Raw genomic sequence first — 25,287 nt, 5'->3', positions numbered from 1 at the left:
AGGACACCAAGGAGAGGCGCCGCATATTCGGGGGTTGGAGTGCACAGGCAAGTTGCTTTTTCTCAGCTGGTTTTCAGTGTGGTGCCGGGGCAAGGGCTCCAGTGTGGGTTCGGGCCGGGGCGGGGGGGCGGGGAGGTGTCAAGGCAGCACAGATTGATGGAATACACAAGCCCATGCTGGGGGGTCATGGATTGTGAGGTAAGCAACCACACACTTGGAAAAACTTGTCAAAAATGACCATTCTCTCGCAGCTGAGACCGTTCAGGAGCAGCTCCATTGATATGCTTGGAGTCAGGCATCTGAAGCATTTCTACCCACTCAAACAACGCAGAAGCATGAATGTGTCACCAAATAGTCCAGAACTTTTCACCCCTCGGGCACAGACTGCAAATTAATGAGAGTTTTAGGGGGCAGCAGTACAATTGGACAACTGGGCAAGTTGTAGAATCCCCTTGCGATAGTGCAGTCACTGCTGGAGGCGATCACAGCCCCCTGCAATGTATTTATTCAGGTTTGGACCAGAAACCCTCATAGTCAAGCTAAGAGCACAGCCTTGCAGTGCAGGTTAGGATAATGCCTGCTCCTGAGCTGAGAGCACAGCATGCAGTCAAGTGGCCCAAGCTGCTGCCAATCGGCCACGTGGAGGTGGGTGGGATTTTGGACAGCCAATGAGTGCACTAAACACTGACCATCCAAGTGGTGGCTAGCACTTTCCGGCATGGTGAAAGGGCCTTGATACGCAGCCAAAGACTTAACCAAGAGGGGTCCTTAGGAGACATATGATAACCCACATGTGTCTCTCTTTGATTATGCCGGAGGAGAACGTCAGGATCATGGAAGCTGGTGACCTAACGGCCTGACTCATGGCTTACAGGGAGCAGAGAAGATTGCAATGGAGCCACCTGGCCTGGCAAAGGGAGGAGCAGCGGCCTTAATATGAAGGGAAAACAGGGCCTCTTCCAGAAGCAGATGAAGATCCACAGTGAGCCGTCGCTCATAGGTGCCTCACTACACCCAGGGTCTATGGATGGTGCTTGTCATTCCTACAAATGACTGAGAACCAGTGTTGCCACAGATTGCGCATGTCTAGGGAACTGGTTGCTCACATATGCTGTTCTCTGCAGGATTTGCCACCACGGGGACTTGGAGGACGTCCACTGCCAGGTGCAGTGAAAGTGACTGTAGTGCTCAATTTTTACGCCTGTGGCTCCTTCCAGGGTTCCACAGGTGACCATTGTGGGATCTCGCAAGCCTCCACACACAAATGTATCCAGGAGGTCACGGACGCCATCTTTGTGAAGGCACAGAACTTTGTGCATTTTGACCGGGATCAGGCAAGCCAGGAAGCAAGAGCGCTGGAATTTGTAGTGATCTCTGGTTTTCCACAGGTGCAGGGTGCCATTGACAGCACTTGCGTGGTGCTTAGATCCCCATGGCAACAACCAGCTCAGTATGTGAACTGCAAGGGCTTCCACTTGCTGAATGTTCAGCTGGTCTGCGACCACCACAAATGCACTATGCAGGTCTGAGCGCGATACCCTGAAAGTGTCCACAACTTCTACATCCTCAGCAGGTCTCAGATCCCTGATATCTTCCAGGGCCCACAGAGGCTGATGATGCCCGTGGGGCGGCCTCAGACTGCAGCAGAGACACGGTACAACATGCCCCATGCCGCAACCTGGACTTTGGTGGAGCTCTCGATTGACATCTTGAAAATGAAGGTCCAGTGCCGTGACAGATCCAATGGAGCACTGCAATGCAATCCACTGAGGATGTTGCGCATCATCGTAGCCCTGGCACTACAATGGGGTAGGGCCTGGCTGAGGAGGAAATGGAAGAGCTGCACGTCTCCTCCGATGAGGAAAACGTCGAAGTGGATGAGGGTGCTGAGGTCCTCGAAGAGAAGGATGCCGGCGCTGAGGACATTGAAGTGGTCAGATGAGGCAGGTGCGCTCGTGAGGTCTTAATAGCTGCATGATTCGTGGAGGATGATGACGAGATGCAGTGAGGACAGTCCTGACATCCTCAACTTGCATCTGTGAATGTCTCAGGCCTGTCTGGCTGATGGCAGCGTACATAACCTCAGTGCTCAGGCTCATGTCATGGAGACGCAGCGGGGGCCCTAACAGTCGCTAGATTCCAGGAGGATGATGACAAAATGCAGTGAGGACACCTCATAGTTCTTCACATTGTATCTGTGAATGCCTGACTCCTGTCTGGCTGAGGCTTGCACTTTGTGACCAGAGTCATATCCTGGAGACACAGCAGTGAAACTTTAAAAGTGCCTGATCCTTTGTCAGCCTTCAGCACCTGTCCTCTTCAGGACCACACCATCACCAGACACAGATGCTGAAGAGATGGGGGGGCCAGCCCCACCTTAAAGGTGCTGAGAGCTCACAGAGAGAATGATGGAACTCTGTGATGCCTGCCCACAACATTCTGGCAGCAATGACAAGCCATGTGGAGATTCAGGCATCACTGATGTGTTGAGTGACTGTGAAACCAGACCATCACTTTGGTCTGAAGGTGTTACACACTGCACAGGGAAGAGGCCCTTGACTGAACCACTTGCCTTCATCTTGTGCAGAAATTTAGGTTTCACATCTGAGCAACATGAACACTGCTTATCAGAACAAGGAGCCATAGACAAGGAGACATTCTTGGGGAGTTTATTTGCAAAAGTGAACATTATGTACAAGTGATTAATGCTTGCTCAGGCTGTGCAACTACATCTTCTTAACTTTCCTAACCCTACCGCTACATCTTGGTGTTCCCCTGACACCCACAGTGGAGGTGAAGGCAGCCTGCTGACTGCTACGCCCTGTCTGTGATGACCTTGGCAGATGTCATATGGAGGATTGAGACCTGGAGGGCACCGGCCTGCTTTTGAGGTCCTGCTGTGTGGCAGCGGCACCCTCCTCTGCCTGCGGAGCTGGAGCTGCAGGGCTCACAGGGAGAGGGAAATTGGATGTGCTGGGCACTCTTGGAGTCAGCTGGGTGATGGCCACGGGGTGTGCATCTCCTTACCCTCCTCCCTATGACTGCCCGAGGGCCCCTGGCTGACTCCTTGAGAGAAAGGGGCAGCTGGAATGAATTCACTGTGCCCCGCCCCCTCAAGTGCCTCAACGATAGTGTGCAGCCCCTGCAGCAGTGCAGGAGCAATGCCCTGGACCAAGGTTTCCATGGCATCCACCATCCTAACAGTGTTGACCTCAGTGCTTTAACATGCCGGCACTATCAGCTCAGCTTGAAGGTGCTCGGACTGCTCCATCGTGCCTCACAATCTGAGGAGTGCAGCAGACGTCCCTTCCCAATGCTCCTGAGCTTGTCTTTGCAGCTCCAGCAACTGAGGTTAAACCGAGTCTAGAGGCTCCTCACCTGACTCCAACTCAGTGGATTCCTGCCCTCCAGCTGTCTTTTGAGTGTCAGGACCCTTGGATTTCCCTGCCACTGCCTGCTATGGATCAGGGAGTGCAGTGTGCACACCAGATTGTGACCCCTAGGGCTAATCTATAACTAGGTCCCACTGAGGTGTGTGTCTCTGCGCTGGTGGAAGATGAGTGAGCACTGTGACGGGTCTTCCATTGGTGTATCTGCAGATTCCTCTTCCAAGGTGTCCTCTGGGCTGGAGTTGATGTTCCCAGATGTGTCTGCGATAGAAAAGAGAGATAATTAGTGCGCGGCAGGGGACTGAAACAGGACACATCACTCACAATGTGATTGCCTGATGGATGTTGCAGTGCAGGATCCTCACCTGATTGAGTGCTGCTGACCTCACTGTCAGCACAGGAACAGTCCACATCCTCGCCAGCCAGCTGGATGGCTCTATTTTCAAAGGCTGTGAGGACCTTGATGTCAGGCATTCCTCCCCCAGCCTGGGCCGTCTCCCTGTTGTTGCGGGGCAACTTATCCTGCATGGAGACAGGTGGAGAGAGTATAAGCAAGATGCCCGCCAGGCCACATGAGAAGGATGCGTCAAGTGTGAAGTGTTAATGGAGCATGAGGACACGATGGGCAGGAGAGTTGAGCGTATTTGTGTGAGAGAGTGAGTGGTGATGTCCCTTGAGCTGGCAGTGCGTGCGAACCCTGTGGGTGTGTGATGGGTTTGTAAGTGTGTGAGTTGAGAGCAATGAGAAGAATGATTTACCTTGGCAGAATGGAAGAGATCATTTGTCCCCTTGCAGCACTGGGTGCTGCCCCCTTTTGGAGGGCGTTGGCGCTGACCACTGCTGCCACCGCCTCCCATGCTGGATTGATGAGCTTGGTGGCTGGTCTTCACTGGCGGGACTGGAGGAGTTCGTGGTGGGCTTCCATTGTGTCCAGCAGGTGCCCTAGAGAGGTGTCACTAAATTCGGGGGCTGCGCTCTGGTGCGATTTAAATATGGTGTCCGGAGTGAGGAAACACTGAGGTCACAGTGTGGCATGCAGATCCTAGCCAGTCCGCCAGCGATCCGCTGTGTTTCCCGTGCACGCATTATTAATGAGGTGGGACATGCTGGTGAGTGGAGGATAAGGTGCAAAAACCCGCCATTGCAGCCAGCAGGAAAAACGTCTTTTCTCACGCCCATTGCCGCACTTTGTGCAAATCAGGGATGATTCCGTCCTCTGTGTGCAAGCATCAGCTTAATGGCTGGTGAATTGGATGTAGCGCTGGCGGATGGTGTAAGGGAGACCCTGGGAACATGCACAATGTGTGACTATCCAAAGGTACTATATACAAGGTAGGTGATCTGAAATTGCTTGCCTCCCCACCTGTTCCACATTTATTCCTTGCCCATGCCAACCATCGCACAATTTTGCAGCTCCTTGTTTTGACAAAGTGTTCACGCCCAAAACGTCAACTCTTCTGTTCTTTCCATGTGCTACTTGACCTGCTGAATGTTTCTCTCACTGTTTTTCTTCCAGTTTTCTTGTATCTGCAGTGTTTTGCTCTTTGTTTCCAGCTGTCTTCCTGCATCTCATGTATAACCAGACTTCAGGGCACATATTCAAGCTGTAACTTACATCACGCCATGATACCACAACCATGATCACATACTGACATTAAAGATAGCCTTAGGATGGCATATGGTAACCATCAGTGACCTCTTGCACTTTTGGAATTGCAGCAGTGCAGCAACATCGGGTATGCTGTTAAACGAGATAGGTATTTATTAAAAGCACTACTGCTTCAGCCATCCGTATTGTTCTATTTAAAGCAGCACAACAGCTCATATTGCTGTTTAGCTGTAAGTGAGTACAGCATTGACTTTGCTAACCACTGTGACAATTCTATTCCCATGTTGTAACTCAGATGCAAATGATAAAGCTCTGTGGCTGACTCCAGGCTGACTTTGAGAAAACCAACGCAAATGTCCTTGGTCATCTTGCAGTTAGGTTTGGTTTGAGGTCCGTTTTAATGACAACAGCCAAGATACTGTATACAGCTCACCTAAATTTTATTCCATTTATTTTTAAATGTCCAGCTAACTTTTCTCCTTCTCCGCCTCCTCTTTCTCCTCCCGTTTACCCACCTCCTCTGTCTCTCTCACTAACTTTTTCCTTTTGTTCTCTCCCTACCCTCTTCACTTCCTCTTGCTCTCATCTCTTTCCTTCTACCCCCTTCTGCACTACTTCCTTGCCTTCCTGTTCCCTATTTCTTATACCTCCCCATTTCTTACCCAATCTTCATGGGAACACTATCATGTTGGAAAGAAAACATTCTCGTGAACTGAGGAGTATCTGACCTCAGACCTGGGCCATGGACCAACAAGATGAAAGAGTAGCTGAGACCTTTGCAGCAGCTGTTCGACCAGGAAGGCTTGGGGTGAAGCCATAGCAGCATTGGAAGCATAGGAATTTGACAGGAGTCCTTGTTAGGAACGGCTAAAGCAGGCTGGATTTGTATGACCACTTCCGTAATGCAAATGGGAGGGAGCAAACCAGGGCCATTGCAGCAGCAATAGCAGTGTGTCCTGGCTAAGGTTTGAAAATTGGATAATGTGACACAAATCCATTTTTTATCTATAATCTATTTCTATTATTGATTCTTTGTGGCTAGAATCAACATGAGTGGTTAAAACAGGGCACCTAATTGTGAGGTCAGCCAGCACTAATTACTTTCTGCAAGGTTAGGGCAATTTACATACATTTTAGTGAGCAAGTGGGGTCATTTTAGATGCATTATCCTATCAAAAGCTTGTTGTGAAACTTTGCTGCTCAGATACCAATCCATATAATCTATTCAGTTTAACAAATAGGTTACAGTCACTGCAAGATTTCTCCATCTTCTGCTGGGTGTGCTAATTAGATTGTGTGGTTCGGAGCCACCTTGGCACAGATCCAAATCAAGCCGAAGTCTGGAATAGTGAGTTTGATAGTTTTGTCTGAGATTTTTGAAAAGAGGGAAGATTCATTGTCTGTAATCCTCTCTGACTGAGATCTCAGTCACAGGGATTTCCAGTCGTGGGTTTATATCGGGCCTCCTGTGGTGAGTCATCAATCAGTGTTTCACCTGCAGCTGACTAGCTAACAGTATTTTTAGGTTTCACACCAACCAGCCAACACACTCAATCAGTGAGAGACTGTGGCTTGTTTCACAACGAAGAAGTAAGCTTATATTTAAAAGTCTACATTTAGAAAGTGTGTTGTGTATTTACTTTGTGCATCAAGGACACTTGGAAACTATATGATTCACTGTTTTTATTACATTTACTGTGCTATCTAAATAAGACTTTTTTTTATCTCAGATCCCTAGTCCCTGACTGGTAAGGATAAGTCTCCAGCCTACTTTTCAGATATGAGTCATGTGGTGGCATGTGATATATTCTAGTAGCCAGAATACAGAGTATGGGTGCCTAGTGGTTATGGTACTGGGTTTGTAACCCCAAGATCAAGAGTTCAAACTGTGCCTGATTTATCCCAATTTTGTTGATTTGGTTTTCATTTAAAAGGTTATCAAGAGTTCAAATCTCACAATGGCAAACTATGAAACAATGTAACTTCATCTGAAACTAATGGAAACAGGTTTGTACTCGAAAGAGTTACAGAGTAAGGGTTCTCCACTATGATCCCAAAGTCTCAGTAGCTTTTACCTAGGTATTGCATAGGAAAAGGTAGCCATAGAATTCTAAAGGACACAAATTCAACTTATAGTAAAGCTAAAGCCAATATCTTGAAGGAAGGAAATATCTTAGAAAAAGCTGGAAAAAATCTGGAAAGAAACCAGGTGTCTGTTGAAGGGATGAGCTTGTTGTGATTGACTCCAACCAGCCATTGCAACCTGTATCCTGGTGCCAGTATAATTCAAATTCGCTGTTTATTTTTGAACGATTAGTTACCTAGTGTGTCAGATATGGCTCAGTGGTGGTAAACCTTTTGTTGATATTTATTTAGTGCATCGCATGAAATACTGTATTTGTAAATTTCTAAAAATCAGATTTGCATGAAGGAATTAAAATAAATCCCAAATTTTTCCCAATAATATTAGCATAAATTTCAGATATGGAATAGTGTCTAATTATTATGACACCAACACTAAGGAGGTATTGTAAACATTGCAGATAGAATGCATACTAAACCTTGTTCTCCTTTGAGAGCATCACCAATGAAGGTTCCTCTTCTGACATTCTAAATGGCTACTAATGGGAAATACCCCGAATTGTGCCAGGTGTTCATTGAAATCTGAGAGTTTAAAGCATGAAATGGCTTCAATCCCAGCACCGAAATTCAGTCAATTTAATAATGTTCACAGGGTCCAGTCTCCCAATTATTAAATCCCTCTGCACCCCTGGTGTAACTGCTGTCCAGGGGATCAGCAGCACTGACTTGGCCCTTAGATTTCTCAGTGGTGAGTTGTTCACTTGATCTTCTGTGTAGACATAAAGAAGCATTGAGAGTGATCACCAGACAATGGGCTGTATTTTATGGCCCCCAGGGAGTGGGTTGACAGGTGTAGGGGTGCAGGGCTGTGGCCCATAATATTGGGTGCCATGCCATGTGTGCCATGCCCACAGCCTACACCTTGCCCCTGCCCCCCCCCCCCCCGCCCCCACCGCAATTTTACTACTGTCAGCGAAAAAGTGAGAGGCCCTCCTGTCCTGGGGACAATTGTGGACCTTAAGTGGCCAAATAAGGGCCCTCATTCTGCTGCCACCGTGATTTAATCAGTGGCAGCTGAGGCCCATGCCAAGTGTCCAGCAGCTTTCACTGTGTGGGTTGATGTGGGGGCAGGCCTCTATAACGGCCCCACACCCCCACATAGTTTATTCCCCCCCCCCCCCCCTCCAATCTGGTCTGTCTACCAGGCACCTCCACAACAAGTTTCCCCCCACCTTGGGCCTCCTAGATAGGCCCCACCAAACCACTCCCCACCCCAACTCCAGCTCCATGGCTTCACGCAGTTGGGGACTGAATTCAGTCCTGGCAATGGCCACCGCACTCAGTGGTGCTGCTGGGACCAGTGAACTGCCTGCTATTTGATTACCAGCACAGCTTGCAGAGGCAGGACATCCTGCCCAGATGGAGGTGGAAGTCCTACCTTAAGCCAGTAAACCAGTTAATGGCCCAACAGCTGTTAAATAGCTGGATAACTCACTGGAGCAGGGGCAAACCTGCCCCCGAATTTCTCATCAATGGGTATGAAACACTGGTGTTTTAAGTTGTGAGTAAATACCTTGGTGCAATATGCAGCCTTTAAAAATGCATCCAGTTTTTACTTTGCTACTGTGATAAGGGCTTACTTAGGATTTCTGTGCTCTGTGGTCACCAATCTTGAATTTTCATTTGAATCAGTTTAATGGGGAAAAAAAATAGCAGGCTGGTATGTGCAGTAGCAGAAATCTCCAAATATTTTCAGCAAGTAAAGACCACAAAAATTCTTTTACCTTTTTCAGGTATCAGAGTATTCGCCGAACAATGACAAGTGAGAGGTCGGAGGACACTGGCCAAGCCAGTGGTATTGACCCAGGAACTGGAGATGAAAGTCATTTTGCTCATTTTAGTTCAGGTAAAATTTTTGCATTCATTACTTTATGTTGGGGTTAAAACATTGTAATTGAAAAAGAATGTGATAATATGAAACCAAACAAAGGTTGATCGTACTTATCTATTTAAAAAAAAGTCAAAAAATTCATCCATGTTTACAAAGAAATAGTTATAACCTATTTGTAACAGTGGACCAGGATTTGCTGAAGAAGTATCAGCATGTACCACAAGTTATGTGAGGTTTGCACCGTTTTGCCATCTGCTTTGTGAAAATGGCATCTTGTTCATAACCTTTCCATGAGTTTCATGAAGTTGCTGCATTTACTCATGAATTGCCCCTTAATCATATTTCAAGTTTTGTAATTAATAGCACACATTGCTCATTGTAAGTGACTGCCAATCAACCCATCTGGCGCAGTAAGTGAACAATTAAAAAGCATGCATTCTCATTCCTTAAGAAAGGGAATTATTGCTGGAGATTTTAGAAATAACAAATTTTAAATTCTTATTTTTTTTTCTTTTTTCTTTCTGTCTCTCTCTCTCTCTCTATATCCAATCCTTCTTTCCCATTCTTTTTTATCAATATCCGACTTGACATTGAATTCACCTGCTCTAATTTACAATCCCTCACAGTCCTTTAGCTGTTTATTTCTCAATCCTTAATTCAGATGTGTTATTTAGGGAATCCACAGTTAGTCTTGTTATTCACTAAGGTCCCAGATGCCCTGAAAACATGTCAGCAACTGGGCAGGCCACAAAATAACCCGTTCCAGCAAATTCCAACTGATTGACTGAACCTTTAAATCTAACAATTTTAGTTCTGAAATCTTTGTCAGTCTCACTATTACAGGCTAATAGCAACAGTTCTCTACCTGGGCAGTACTAGATAATATCGTTTTTCCTCTGTGGATGAGTAATTTCTATTGAGTGAAACTCAGCAGCCTTTTGTGGGTTGAGTGGGTGGTTCCTCATGCCCAACCACCCTGTGCCTAACAGAATCACCACCCCCCCCATTCCCTGCCACAAAGGGGGATTCCCCCTCTAAGTGCCCTGACGAACCCACCCTTTCTCATCCCCTTACTAGTGCCTGCCAGCCTAGCCCCCAACGATATCCCAGACTTGCTTTTAAGTCCATGTTCTTGGCTTTTGTTCTTGACAGACTGCCCGTAATCCCTGTAGTGGCCTTCGCTCCTGGTGGAGCTTCCGGGATGAGAGAGTTGTTGACCATTTGATTATCTGTTAGCTCTAGGAGGTGGTAGGTCCTCCCAGATGAGGGCAGAAGTCCCATCTCGAGCCAGTTAACATTCCATCGGCTATAAAATGGTGGCAGGGCGACCTGGCCAAGAGGAAGCGGCCTCACCCTCGAGTTTTCAACCATGGAGTGAGGTCGCCGCTCTCAATTTAAATACCAGTCTTTATGCCTGTTTTTACAAAAGAGGCGGTTGTTATGGACATTGCAATCGGGAAGGAGGAGTATGAAGTATTAAATGAAATGAACATAATGAGAGAGGAAGTGTTAAGGGGTTAATAAAGTGGTTAATTCATTGGGCTGGGCGGAATGTATCCTAGGCTGTTGAGGGAAGCAAGAGAAGAAAAAAATGGAGGCTCTGACCATCATTTTCCAATCCTCTCTGGCTACAGGATGGTGCCAGAGAACTGGAGGACAGTTAACATTGTACCATTGTTTAAAAAGAGAGAAAGGGATAAACCCTGTAAATACAGGCCAGTCAGTCTAAACTCAATAGTGAGAAAATTATTGGAAAAAATTCTGAGTGATAGGATAAATCTTCATTTAGAAAGACAGAGATTAAACAAAGATAGTCAGCATGATTTTGTTAGGTGAAGATCGGTTCTGACTAACATGATTGAATTTTTTGAAGAGGTAATAAGGAGGTTTGATATAGACCATGGATCTTAGCAGGGCTTTTGATAAGGTCCCACAGGGCAGACTGGTCACAAAAATAAAATCCCAAAAGATCCAAGGCAAAGTGTTGAGTTGGATCCAAAATTAGCTCAGAGGCAAGATACAAAGGGTAATGTTTGTTGAGTGTATTTGTGGTTGGAAAGCTATATCCAATGGGTTTCCCCAGAGCTCAGTGCTAGGTCCCTTGCTTTTTGTGGTACATATCAATGACTTGGACTTGGATATAAAGGTTATGATTAAGAAGTTTGCAAGCGATACAGGAATTGGCCATGTGATTGATAATGAAGAAGAAAGCTGTAGACTGAAAGCAGATATCAATGGACTAGCCAGGTGGGCAGAAAAGTAATAAATGGCATTCAATCTGGAGAAGTGTGAGGTAATGCATTTTGGGAAGACTAACAAGGCAAGGAATTAAGCAATGTTATAAATATGAAGGTTAAAAGATTATTATGTTTTGGGGCTGCCTTTAATTTAGAGTAAATGGAGGAATGAAGGGATGATGTGCCCTGTTCTGAATGCTTCCTGACATAAAACCTGAGTGGCTTGGTTGCTTAGGGGACAAGAGAGGTCCAAATCAAGAAATTCACTGAGCAAGATGCAAAGTTCTCACACCTGGAAACAAGGCAAGGGCAGCTGTGCTGACAGTGAGTAGATTTTCAGTCTTCAGGTTTTTGAGCTGAAGAGAAAAGAGATGGGGTGAAAAGGACTGCAGTTGGTGCTGTTGGTAGAAAGAACAAGCTATGAGTTCTCTGCCAGCTACCAAAGCATAATGCAGGAGGGAAGATGTCTCTGTTCAAAGAGACACATCCCGGAGCTAATTGCAACTGGAAGTGCCTTAACAGACTTAGGACTGGTGTAGGTCGATCAAAGGTATCAAAAGCAAATGGGGATATACAACCAGTCCGACAACTTATGAATGTGGAATTGAGCCACAGACTATGCAACATCTCCTGCAATACCTATCGCTAGAGAAACCCTGCACTGTTGTAGATCTTGCTGAATTCAACAACAAGGCGCAAAAACGTGTCCAGTTCTGGCTGGGCCATGTATAGACTGTCCGTGGACGCGATAAGAAGAACCCTGGAGCTATCTGAGGAATCTAGGAGATTCGTCTCGGTGTGATTGCGTGGGGGGGGTGAGGTGGGGTTGGGGGTGGTGGCTGTGGCGGGGAGGCTGGTGGAACAGGGGCAGAAAAATCATCAGACCAGACTGCTGGTAGTAGATTTGGGAACTCTCCAAAAAATTAGGGAAACACCTTTCAACATTCATTCAAGTTACTACTTGGAAAAACATGAACCCATTGGAAGCCGGAAGTGACTCTGGATTGTTTGCAATAATGGCTGTAATTCCATGGAACGTAGGTTTATTGGTCACACTAAAATATTAACAAGGGTTAACTTTTCTGTAGTTTAGACTATAAGTTGCCTACGAAATAGTGTATAGTCAATGCTGCTTTTAGGTTTTTAGTTACAGTCCAGTGGTTTATCAGACTTATCTTAAAACTTGAAATCTTGTCCTTTAAATTGGTAACTGGGAATTCAGATTTTTTTTTTGTCATCAGCATCTGCGGGGATCACAACAGTAATAAATGGTAGGACAGTGAGAAGTGTAGAGGAACAGAGGGACCTTGGATTGCATGTCCAGAGATCTATGAAAGTGACTGGACAGGTCGATAAGGTCAATAAGATGCCATATTAGATCCTTACCTTAGTTAGCTGATATATAGTATATAAGAGCTGAGAGGTTATGCTGGGACTGTATCAAACACTGGTTAGGCCACAGGTGGTGTCTACATACAGTTTTGGTCACTGCACTGTACAAAAGATGTGATTAAGCTAGAGAGGGTACAGAGGAAATTTGCAAGGATGTTGCTTGGACTAGAAAATTTTAGTTATGAGGAAAAAATGAATAGGCTAGTGTTTTAATTTTGGCTGAGGGGAGACCTAATTAAAGTCTTATGAGGGGCCTAGATAGAATGAATAGGAAGACCTGATTCCCCTTGGCTGAGGCATCCATAACCAGGGGGCATAGATTTAGGGTAAGAGCTAGGAGGTTTAGGGAATTCAAGGGGTATTTCTTGTCACCCAGAGGATGTTGGTGATCTGGAACTCGATGCCTGAAAGGATGTAGAAGCAGAAACCCCCATAACATTTAAAAAGTACTTAGATATGCAATTAAAGTGCCTTACTTAACCTACAAGCTAGGGACCAAATTTGAAAGTGGGATTAAGCTGGATGGCTACTTATCTGCTGGTGTGTTTACAATAGGGTGAATAGCCTCCTTCCGTGCTGTACGTTTCTATGATTTTACAAATCAGTCTATTGATTCTTCACATTACAACCTCTGAGGCCAGTATATCCTACTTTAGGTAAGGAGAACAAAACCAAGTAGCAAGAGTTCCATGATCTAAAACTCAAATCTCCTTGCAGTAAAGGCCAACATGCCATTTGCCTTCCTAATTGCTTGCTGTATCAGTGTTTCTTGTACCAGGGCACCAAAATCTCTGGTGTTAACATTTAAAAGCTCTTCACCATTTAAGAAAAAAAATCTGCTTTTCTATTCTTCCCATCAAAGTGAATAACTTCATATTTCGCCACGTTATAATCCATCTGCGACTTTATTGGCCATTCTTGTCTGTCCTCTTTGTGTCCTCCTCATAGCTTATTATCCCACCTAGCTTTGTTTTGTTGGCAATCTTGGATACATTACCCTTGGTACCTTCATCTAAGTCATTAATATAGATTGTAACGAAGAGGCCCCATCACTGATCCTTGTGGTACCCCATGGGTATAGGCTGCTAACTTGAAAACACCCTGTTTACACCTACTCTCTATTAATTAATCTTCTACCTTTGCTAATATATTATCCAAGTACCATAACCCTTTATCTTGTGTAATAATCCTTTATGTAGCACCTTATTATATGCCTTTGGGAAATCCAATTATTCTACATCCACTGGTTCTTAAAAAAAAACTCCAATAAAGTTGTCAGACACGATTTCCTTTCCATAAAACCATGCTGACCTTGCCTAATATTTATGATTTTCTAAATGCCTTATTATCCCCCCTTACTCTCTAAAGGAGAGTATATGTCTCTACTTGGAGAGGCAAGGTTTGATCAGGGATAGTCAGCGTGGTTTTGTCATAAGGACGTCATGCCTAACAAATTTGATTGAATTTTTTGAGGAGGTGATCAGGTGTGTAGATGAGTGTAGTGCAGTTGATGTAGTTTATATGGATTTCAGCAAAGCCTTTGACAAGGTCCCACATGGAAGACTTATAAAGAAGGCAAATGCACATGGGATACAGGGTAATTTGATAAGGTAGATTCAAAATTGGCTTAGTTGTAGGAGGCAGAGGGTGATGACAGAAGCATGCTTTAGTGACTGGAAGCCAGTGTTCAGTGGCGTACCACAGGGATCTGTGCTCAGTCCCCTATTATTTGTCATTTATATAAACGACATAGATGACTATGTGGGGAGTAGGATTCGTAAATTTGCGGATGACACAAAGTTTGGCTGGGTGGTTAACAGTGAGGTTGAGTGTCTTGGGCTACAGGAAGATATAGACTGGATGGTCAAATGGGCAGATAAGTGGCAGATGGAATTTAACCCTGAAAAGAGTGAGGTGATACACTTTGGAAGGAGTAATTTGACAAGGAAATATTCAATGAATGGCATGGCACTAGGAAGTTCTGAGGAACAAAGGGACCTTGGCGTGTGTGTCCATAGATCTCTGAAGGCAGAGGGGCATGTTAGTGGGGTGGTGAAAAAGGCATATGGGACACTTGCCTTTATCAATTGAGGCATAGATTACAAAAGTAGGGAGGTCATGTTGGAGTTGTATAGAACCTTGGTGAGGCCACAGCTGGAGTATTGTGTGCAGTTCTGGTCACCACATTATAGGAAGGATGTGATTGCACTGGAGGGGGTGCAGAGGAGATTCACCATGATGTTGCCCGGGATGAAACATTTCAGTTATGAAGAGAGGTTGGATAGACTTGGGTTGTTTTCGTTGGAGCAGAGAAGACTGAGGGGCGACCTGATCGAGGTGTAAAAGATTATGAGGGGCATGGACAGGGTGGATAGGGAGTAGCTGTTCCCCTAAGTTGAAGAGTCAGTCACAAGGGGGCATAAGTTCAAGGTGAGGGACAAGAGATTTAGGGGGTTGTGAGGAAAAACTTTTTTACCCAGAGGGTGGTGATGGTCTGGAATGCACTGACTGGGAGAGTGGTGGAGGTGGGTTGCCTCACATCCTTTAAAAAGTACCTGGATGAGCACTTGGTACGTCATAACATTCAAGGCTATGGGCCAAGTGCTAGTAAATAGGATTAGGTAGGTAGGTCAGGTGTTTCTCATGTGTCGGTGCAGACTCGATGTGCCGAAGGGCCTCTTCTGCGCTGTGTTTCTGAATAATAGACTCCAGCATTTTCCCAATGATTGATGTCAGGTTAACTGGCCCGTAGTTACCACTTTTCTCTCCATCCTTGAATTACATTTCTGTTCCCCCCCTTTCTTGTATTGAACTCTCCAAGTCTGAGGAATCATTCCTTAAAGAGGCTGTGGAAAGGAAGTGGGTGACGTCTCAGTGAGACATAACAGCAGGGCTTAGGGGTAACAGAGAATGAGGATTTTATAAGAGAGGGGAGAAACAAGGTGCAATGCTCAAAGGAGAAGCAGGGGAAGAAACCATGTTGAGATTTAGTTACAAGGGCCACACAGACACAAGAGTTTGGGCAGATCAGGTGGCAGAATGTATAGCCAGCCAGGAAGGCTACAGTTGGGAGCCAGGAGTCAAGTTTCTGTCAAAGCCATGATGTGAATGCAATCATCTGATAAAATCACAGATGACTGTGTCCTTGTTGGGGAGCGAATGGAAATTCTGGAGAGAGTTGTGAGTGGCTGGTTGACCTACTAGACAAGTCCAAGGGGAAAGCAATGTTTGGGCTGAGTAGGACAGGAAGGAGGTTGGCAGATTAGCCCCCAGTTGTCAGCTGGTTGCTTGTAAGGAGACAGTGACTTGTGCCTCAGTGGGTGCTTTGGAAAATGGGAGGGTGGCCTTTGAGCTTGTCAATGGGATTCAATCCTGGAATGGCAGCAGAAGAACAGTAAAGAATTTGGGTCAAGACTAGGGTTAAGTTGGGGCAATTATCCAAGAGAGGAGGAATAATAGGTAACAAAGCAGATGGGTAGCCTGGTGTCAGTCTCTCTCAGAGGATCACTGAAGAGCTCAAGAGATCTGAAGGCAACCACCACTTGTAAAACTGCACCCTGAAGCTTACTGGGTGAGAGAAAGGGATGGAGACAGGAAAGAATGGTCCAAAAGGGGTCAAGAAAAAGAAAAGGGATATAGACAAATATTTTGAGCTACAATTAGAGCCTTTACTGTAAAGTGATTGGATTATAAACATGTTAACTAGGACATGCGCACACCTGATTACAGGTATATTCTGCATGCCCTGCTATTGCACCACCATTTTTATTGCTACACCACAAACATTTTAATGCATTTAAAATAGTTCCTCTCTCCACCAACACCTGTCCATCTTGTCCCAAAGGTGCTGATTCGTTGCTGGGGTACATTTCCATGGATGCTGGTTGCCCTTGGGTATCTTGAGCAAATGGCCATTCTGTCATGTCATCCTAGAGGGACTATCATTAGGCAATTCATCTGCAGTTACATCATCACTGAACGTTGTTCCTGTCTTCATCCAAAGGCTACATGCAACCATTTTCAACAGTGGATGTTGGGTTGTGATCAAGAACAGTCTGGTTTTCCCTATCTATTCTAAAGTATTGAGGCTATTTGTGCTGTCGTTACAGCCAGCCTGCCTGAGAGCAACAAACTTAGTACAGATGCGAGAACCTGAGGTTCTTCTGACCTTAATGGATCCGCTTATCACTGCATTAAGCAGCGGAGGCAGCAAAGTGCCTGATATCATAGTTTTAATTTAGATCAATATCGTTTCAGCAAGAATGGTGGATTGTAAGTCTCCTTTTTGATCTTACAGGATAACTTTAGGTGATCTCATCCCAGTTCTTTATGGGTATGAACTCAACACACAGAAATGCTCATTATTTGCTATTAATTTTTTCAATTTCATTCAAAGAAGTCGTAAGAATATTTGGTGTGGGAACATTTGGCTTGTCCTGTGACTGGCATAAGATGGTTTGATGTTGACACAACAGAGCCAATTTGATGAATACTTAATTCAGAATGGCTGCAGTAGCCGTTGGAAACATGTTGTAACATCACACCTGAAAAAGCAGAAAATGTCTTAATTCCCAGCATGAACGTTTCTTCCTTGAAGACTATAAAAAGTTCAAAAACCTAGCAAAAATTAAACTTGGAGCATCAAATCCAAGGATCTTAGTACATTACTTATCATTGCCTTTGTTTATAAAACTGATATCTTTACCTATTCATGTAATCCCTGAAAGGATGTGTCTGATTAAATTTTAATCATACACAGAGAGAGCTTTTCTGAAAGAAATTGTCAGGATTTTGCCACTGCTCTGGTTAGCTGAAAATGACTAGTCATTTCAACTTCCTGTAGTGTTACAGTGTGTCCTAAAACTTGAAAACCCAAACAACTTCCTATTCATTTCTGTCCACATTAACCACATAGAAATCAAATGCAAGAATACTATGTTTTCTTTATTTTTTGCGACATTATACATTGTCTGCACAATAAATATTTATGGAATACTGCTGTTTTAAAAATGTAACAATTCTACAAATTGATGTTTAATAATGTGCATTATAATGTGTGATCATCATCTGATGAGATGAGACTCTGCAAGATATCTGAGGGTGCAGAATTATGTAAAATGGAGTTAGCAAAGATTTTGACTCTCCCTTTATTGCAACAGATTTCAGAAGAGAGCCCACACTCTCTCACTCTGCCTCCCGCTCCAGGATGAATTTGCTACTGCAGTCTCCTCCTGTCAAATTCTTCACCAGTCCAGAGTTCTTCACAGTGCTACATTCAAACCCTGTAAGCTCGTTATTCTGTTGTTTTATTTAGATATGCCAATTACTGTAGACCATTATTTCAGTTACTGAATCCAGTTGGACCACATTGTGGTATCTACAAACACTTTTTTAATGCACCTGAGACCACATTAGAGACTTGAGAGCTGTTGGCAGGAGCGAGTGCACACAAGCATCTGCACCGATGACACAGTGATTAGCTGGTCCTTTGTACAAATTGGTGCACCCAAATATCCAGAAAAGTGACAGGGCAGAATTTTCCAAGCCCTTTGAGGATGGGCTTGGAGGTGGGACACACACACGTATTATCACGTGCAAAAGTGTTCCAACGTCCTCATGCTGATTCCGATTTTGCATGGGGCATACAGCATGGTGGGACGAAAGGGTGTCCCAACCCAACCAAAAGGTAATTATCCAATTAAAGTGTCAAAGAAATGCTATTTTATGTGCTTGTTTAAATTTTACAGGAAGCCCATGGGAGCATGGGGCATCAGACCCCCGTCGGGTCTATGAAGGCAGCAAAGAAGTGGCAGGTCAATTCAGGATTCACATGGCAGCTGTTGGCTAAGGCAATGTACCTTGCCATGAAGGGTAGAGAAGCAAAGGCATCATATCTTGTTACCGGTGGGGGGCGATTTCAAATGCCAGGGCTTTGGGATGCGCTGTCAGAATGCCAGCTAGCAGTTTGCACTTGTGTGGATTTAAAAGGGAGGGAGGGGGTGTAGGGTTGAGTGCTTGGAGGAAGTGTCTGGGTGAGAGACCCTGGAGACCGACGGTGCCCACCTGCCATCAAGAGGCAAATCTGGAACATGAGCGGCTAAGAGGGAAAGAGCTTGGAGGTCTCGTGATGCAGTGGGTAGTGCCCGCCTCTGAATGAAAAACTCCAGGTTCAAGTTCCACTCCAGGACTGGATGGTCAAGGAAGGTGTGGTCAGAATGCAGTCAAACAGGTTGAGTATCAACTTGTGAATCCTTCCAAAGTATGCCAATGGCAGTGGTAAGAGCAGGAAGATTCCTGGTCGGCCATGTGATGGAAAGAAATTGAAGCCTCCACCATCACTATCCATAGCTCCAGGCTACAACATGCATGTAAAAGTGCATGTTACCACAGAAACTGGGACTCATTGGAGGGACAGTTGGCTCAGTTAGCTGGATGGCCGGAATGGATCAGCCTGGTGCCAATAACATGGATTTTGATCCCCATTCCAGCTGGGGACCTGTCTCCATGCCCTAACAAGGTGGAGATTGCGGCACCGTGGGTCGGTCCTGTCTTCAGGCAGAGAACTTGGGTAGAAGAGAGAAAGGGCTGTCGCCACAGGCAGTTGCACTTCTTTGCCTTTGGTTCTTTCCAGGGACCCACTGGATCTTCCAGTCTCCGGTGTATCATTATATCAAGTTGGTGACCCTTGCCCATTGATCTGGGCGGTCAGTCTGTGAGAGCCGTAGGTTTCGGGGCCATTGATGGATTCCCCCAGATACAAGATGTGATCGATTGCCTGCATGTGGCCATCAAGGCTCCTCCTGGCCAGGTTGTGGCCCCTCATCAACAGAAAGGGCTTCCATTCCATCAATGTCCAACCAATGTCCAATGATCTGTGACCATGGCCTATGTATTCAGGCACTCCCAGATACCCAAGCATTTCCATCCCCCTGCGTACCATCAGGGTTGGATTCTGGGCAACAGGGGCTACTCACTAAAGAGCTGGTGACTTCCCCCTGTGAAGAACCCAAGGACGGATACAGAGGAGATATACAACACCTGCCACAGATGACTTGAGTAACCATCAAGCAGTCTCTTAAAGATGTGATCCAGGTGCCTGACTTGTTCTAGCAGTGCACTTCAGTAAGCCTCAGCAAAAGTCTCGTGGATTGTGGAAGTCTGTTATCTGCTGCACAACTTGGTGCTGCAGAGGGGGGGATGCATTGATCAATGAGGATATGCTAGAGTGCGAGGCCTCCTCAGACAAGGAGGATATGGCAGAAGCTAATGACCAACCAATGCATCATGAAGGACCCCAGGGATCGCAGGGAAGGTGCCATAAAGTAGATGCTAGGAATGCTCGTGAGGTGCATAAACAACACATTTCAGATGACCCTTGCTACCTCATCCTTAAAATCCAGTAAAGGCCCACCTTCCTGCTGCACTGTTTCCATTTCCTTTATGTGAAAACCCCTGGCCCTGTGCCCAGTGACACCTTGTTCTTTGGCATGGGCAAACGACGTCCATATAAGTTACGATCCCTCCCGACCAGCCCTTGTGGTAAGTTCAAGTACTCCTGAGGTTTCAGAAGGCCACCAGTGATGGCAGGAGATATCAGCAGAATGCACTACATGTCTGTTACAAACATAAATCAGACATGACCAGTAACTCCTTATCACTGTTTTCACCTGTGAACCCCTAGCACAGCTAGTGGCTTTTCTTAACTCTCTTGCAACTATGAGGTGCTTGCCCAGCACTGTCAGCTGAGGTGCAGGCAGGCTTCTCATCTTGCTGCCCCATAGCTTGGGATGACTTTGGCAGCTGTCCCCTGGAAGGCTCTGGCAAGCTGAGGGCCACCTGAATCGGTACAGGAGGCCCCTCTGTCATTGCAGCTACTTGAGGCACTGCTATCACTAGCAGAGGGGCGGAGATACTTCTGTCCACACAGAAGCGCCCTGAGAGGAGCCTGTAGATGTGGGAGGCACCCACTCCTCCTCCTTTGAAAGGCACACTTGAACCTCCAAGGGCCTGGTGGGGACTCCAGGCACTTCATTTCCCCTCTCACCTTGCTGGTGATACATAGAGCTCATGGACAAGATGATGGCATTCTAGTCTGCATGCATCTCCGACATCCACTGACTGGTCTGCTGGATGTGGCTTTCTATGAAAGTCACCAGTCTCTCAATGAAGGAGACCGTGCATGCAGACAAGAGGGAAAGGCATTCAGGGCCTGGATGGACTCCTCCGCTCTCTGAGCCAGGGTGTGCATATCCTCTGGAATCTCAGCCAGATCTTTATGAGCCTCACACTGTACATCCAGTACCTGCCGCCTTACCAAAGACTCCAGAGGCCCGTCATCAGCCTTAGGTAAGTATTGTCCTGGCCTTGTCCAGTTTGAGACCTGAATCTAAATGTGAAGGGATACCCACTGGTTTGAGATTATCTGTGTTGGCGGAAGGTGTGTGGGAATGATTTGCTGCTGCACCCTCTTGATGTCCCCTCCACCTCCTCCTCAGAGGTGGGCAACTGTCTCCTGGAAGCAGCAGCTGTCTGTTCCTATGGCTGACCTGCATGAGAGAACAGATAGATGAAAGGGTTTTGTACTTCCAAACATGTGCCTCCAAAATCAACTAGTTTGTTGATTCATGTGTATACAGTGGATTACACAAGAACACCCCCCCATGTGTTCAACAAAGGCTCTATTGTGCCCAGTCATAAGGCTACTCACTGTCCTGCATCTGTACCCCTGTCTCTCAGTCCATGATGGAGTGACCGACTTGCTGCCCTGTCAATGCCAGAGCCTCCTCTTCCTTTGGTAAGGATGGTAAGAAAGACACCCTGGTGCCGTCTGCACCTTTCATTTTGTATTGTGCACTCTTCTTTTTCATTCCTGCAGGGAAAAAAAGTGTTAGCCACTTGACAAAGATAGACACAAGGCCTTTGCTGGTGGCTGCCGAGCTGCCCATGATGGGGACATTCCTGCATTCGGTCACTCTGGAGCGATCTTGCTGCGGTCAACACTGACAGACGCACGCCCATTGACCGAGATGCAGCCGTTCTTCTTACAGGAGCTGCTGCAGCCTGACCCCATTGCCGCCTATTGGGTGGGCATTCCCTCTTCACCAACCTCACCCTCACATGTTGCCATATGTCAACCCCTAAGGGAAGGTGAAGTACTCACCTTGGTGGAACGAATAAAGTTATTCACGCGCTTGTGGCACTGCTGCCACGTTTTCTGGCCGACCTCATGACTGCGGACCTCCAACCTGGCTTGCTTGGTGAGGTGAGATAGGCTTGTCCTTCAGTGCCTAGGGAAGAGGACATCCCGCCTTTTCAAATCGCCTGGAGGTAAACCTTCAGAGTCATCACTGAACTGTGGGGCTATCTGGAATCTTCCTTCTGCCATGCCTATAACCGCCTTTTTCCTCAGGATTTCAGAATGCCTGCTTCATTCTGCAATAACTATTCCACCACAGACAGGGCTACACAAAGTTCCTTGATCCAAACAGGGCAGTGGTTTCAAAGAGCAGCAGCTATATTCAGAGAGTGCTGCTAGCCCTTTAAGTATGGCGGCAATACCTCCAGAGGCATCATTTGATGCCGAGGCTGCCATCTTACCACCTGCCTCTGTTCTGGGACAGGTCACCGCCTGCACTCCTCCCCCCACCTGCTGGAAGTCTATTTGCTGGCCAACATGAGATTACTTATTATTGGTGGATTGACTTGCAAGCCACAATGTCATCTGCTTCTGGACCCAGTGATGGCACCTCTGATGTACCTGGAAAATCCCAGCCATACATTAAACTAATGATCTGTCATCGTGCTAAGTAGTGCTGTGTTAACTATTATAGAGCTCTGCACATCACTATTATTTGTTTCTACACTCTCCTCTTGGGCCATGTTACAATGTGGAAAGTAAATATTACATAAATGAGGATTATTCAAGATTGACATTTTATTTACCCAACTGGATTAAATATAGGCTGAGTAATATTAATATAAAGGCTGGGATTTTCCATGCCCGCTGGCGTTGGGTGCGTTTGGTAGCGTGAATGGACAATATGGCGCGGTCAGTTTCATGACAGCGTGAAACCAGTTCGCAATCGTCCATTTAGTGTGTCAAAGGCAGGCTGCGTTTTGCACTGTTGGACATCGGGAGCCTCATGGTAATGCATCAGCATATCATTACTAGGTCTGCTTGCCGGAATCGTTCCATTCCCCCCCACGCCCATGTCGGCAGGAAAGCATGTCGGTGTAGAACATGTCTTGACAAGTGTGACATGCAGAAGTTGGGACTTACCCGCCAGGGCTTTCCACCTTTCGCAGACACCCGAGGAGCAGAAGATACTGGAGCCTGACAGCAACAGGATCCTGCAGAAATGTCCATGGCATGCTGGGTGGATTCTTATGAACATGGCTGTGCTGGGAAGCAGCCCACGGAAGTTGGAAAGTCACCGTTGAAGCTCACATGGGTGACGGTCGAGGGAGTGGGAGTGTAAGGGCTAGGATTGTCTGGGGGGGTTGAGGTTGGGAGGGGGGGGAATGAAGGTGTCAGGATGGGGGGAGGTTGGGAGGGTTGGAGAACGGAGGAGGGCAGGTGGGGGTAATGGGGGAGAAGATTGCAACTGGGGAGGTAGGTATAATGGGGGTGGAAAGTGCAAGGGAAGGAGTGCAGAGAGGGGAGGGTGTCCGGGGGGTGGGCGGGGGGGGTTGAGTGTGGGGAGGAGATGGAGTAAGGGCTGAGGAAGAAGTAATAGTGGAAGGAGGAGCCAGGAAGGGGGTAGGATTATGGCTGGAGGAAGGAGTCGGGAAGGGTGAGGGACTAAGGGTGGCTGAAAGGGTAAGGATGGAGGAAGGAGTTAGGAAGGGTGGGGAGGAGTCCAGGGTGGTGGGAGGACTGGTGGGGGGAAGTGGTTCCAGTTGGGGGAAAGGGTTCCCAGGGGGAAAGGATGCAGAGGGGATAGAGGCTTCAAAGAGGAAGGGGTGCAGAGGGGGGAAGGGGTTCCAGGTTTGCAGATGGGGAAGAGGTTCCAAGAGTGTGGAGGGGTGAAGAGGTGCAGAGGGGGTCAGGGATGCGCAGGTGAACGTACGCGGGAGGGGTTGGATGGGTTGATGCTTGCCTCCTAGGGAGTGAACTGAGGGTGGGTGTGGTATGGAGGAAGGGTAATAATGACCGAGGGCAGAGTGAGGTGGGAGGGTGAGGGTTTGATGGTAGTGATAGGGATGGCGAGATCATGTGCTGCATGGGAGTATGATTGGTGGGTGAGCAGAGTTGCAGGTCCCCAACAGGCAATGTTCAAAATGCTCAGGACAGTGTGATGCATGTGAAAATGCTTGCATGAGGCTACGAACGGCCCTGCCACATACACGCTTTTCCCTCCATAATCACTTGTGGGCCGCTGCTCCCTCTGCGGTGACAGGTCGTCCAGGCTCTTTATTTCCACCTCTTCACTGGAGAAGGAGTCCGCTTGAATGCAGACGAGGATGTGCATGGAGCTGATGGACTGGCTGGCTGAGGGTGTTGGCCCCTTGGCAGAGCTCCCTGTGGACCAAAGTAGAGATAAGTGATGCATGGCAGCAGAGTCAAAAGCAGTTGAGAGAGCACTCACAGTTGCACTGAAGGAGGGATGATGTGGTGCAGGATTCTCAGGTAGTTGTTCGCTGCTGACCTCACTGTCACCACAGGCAAGGTCCACATCCTCACTACAATCTCCTCAAAGTGAGTGAGGGGCCTAATGTGGGCCACTCCACCCCCCCGGCCTGGAACTTCTCCCTGCTGATGTGAGCAGGCTTCTTCTGCATGGAAACAGATGAAGAGAGTGTGAGCAGGACACATGGCACTGCGTGGAATATTTGTGTGGTGAGTGGAGACATGGATAGGATAAGGATGCAAGCTCGAGAGGATAATGGCCTGATAGAGATGTGAGGGTGTGTGTGGCAGTTAGTAATGTTGACCCTTGAGGTGTGAGATCCCTGTGGATATGTAATGGGTTTGTGAGTTGAGAGCGATGAGAAGAGTGAGTTAACCTGGTGGAACGGATGAGACCATTCATCCTGTAATGGCACTGGGTGGTTGTCCTCTTTTGCAGGGCATTTGCACTATCCACCACCTCCCATGCCTGGTTGGTCATGCCGCTGCCCATCCTGCTGCCAGAGCGGGGTTAGAGGACATCGCGGTGGCCCTCCATGGCATCCAAAAGGGTTTCTAGTGACGGGTCGCTAAACCTGGGGTTGGCAGTCTTTTTGGCTTTCGTGGACATCTTCCCTGCAGCTGTTATGGGCTAGAAGCACTGAGGTGTGTGCGCGTCTGGTGTGATGAAACGGCGAAGTGATGGCGGGTGGGCGAATTGGAGCCCCTTGCCAATGAAATGGCGTGTTTCCCAGGAACGCATAAATAATGTGGTGGGTTTGGGATGATACGGCATGAAAACCCACCATCACGGCCGGCGGATAACACATCGTTTTGCCCCATCTGCTACCGCACATAATGCAAATCTGGGACGATTCTGCCCCAAGTGTTCAAAAAATAATAAAATTCCTTGCACATTTGATACAAGTTAATCTCTTTACATTGAAAAATAGGAAACTGTTGCGTTAGGAATTTCGTGCTGTTTGTTACATTAGAACCTCTGAAGAAGATGACATAATGAGGACCCCCAGTTTAATTGGTGCTGATGGTATTGCACAGCTTTAAAAAAACATAAAGTG

At 46.7% G+C, this 25,287-nt stretch overlaps 1 protein-coding gene across 6 annotated transcripts in view; it reads left to right on the top strand.

Annotated features, from left to right (window-relative positions):
• The window catches only part of LOC121284917 (E3 ubiquitin-protein ligase HECW2-like), a 398,529-nt gene that overhangs the window by 254,363 nt on the left and 118,879 nt on the right, over positions 1-25,287 (top strand). For all 6 annotated transcript variants that reach the window (XM_041200816.1, XM_041200817.1, XM_041200818.1 and 3 more), the window contains 2 exons: positions 8,874-8,986; positions 17,760-17,884. In XM_041200816.1, the coding sequence (XP_041056750.1) occupies positions 8,874-8,986; positions 17,760-17,884 (238 nt within the window). The remainder of the gene's footprint in view (positions 1-8,873; positions 8,987-17,759; positions 17,885-25,287) is intronic.

Source organism: Carcharodon carcharias, chromosome 12 (genome assembly GCF_017639515.1).
Source record: "Carcharodon carcharias isolate sCarCar2 chromosome 12, sCarCar2.pri, whole genome shotgun sequence".
In the NCBI taxonomy this organism is placed as follows: Eukaryota; Metazoa; Chordata; class Chondrichthyes; order Lamniformes; family Lamnidae; genus Carcharodon; species Carcharodon carcharias.
This window is presented reverse-complemented; position numbering and strand designations above follow the sequence as displayed.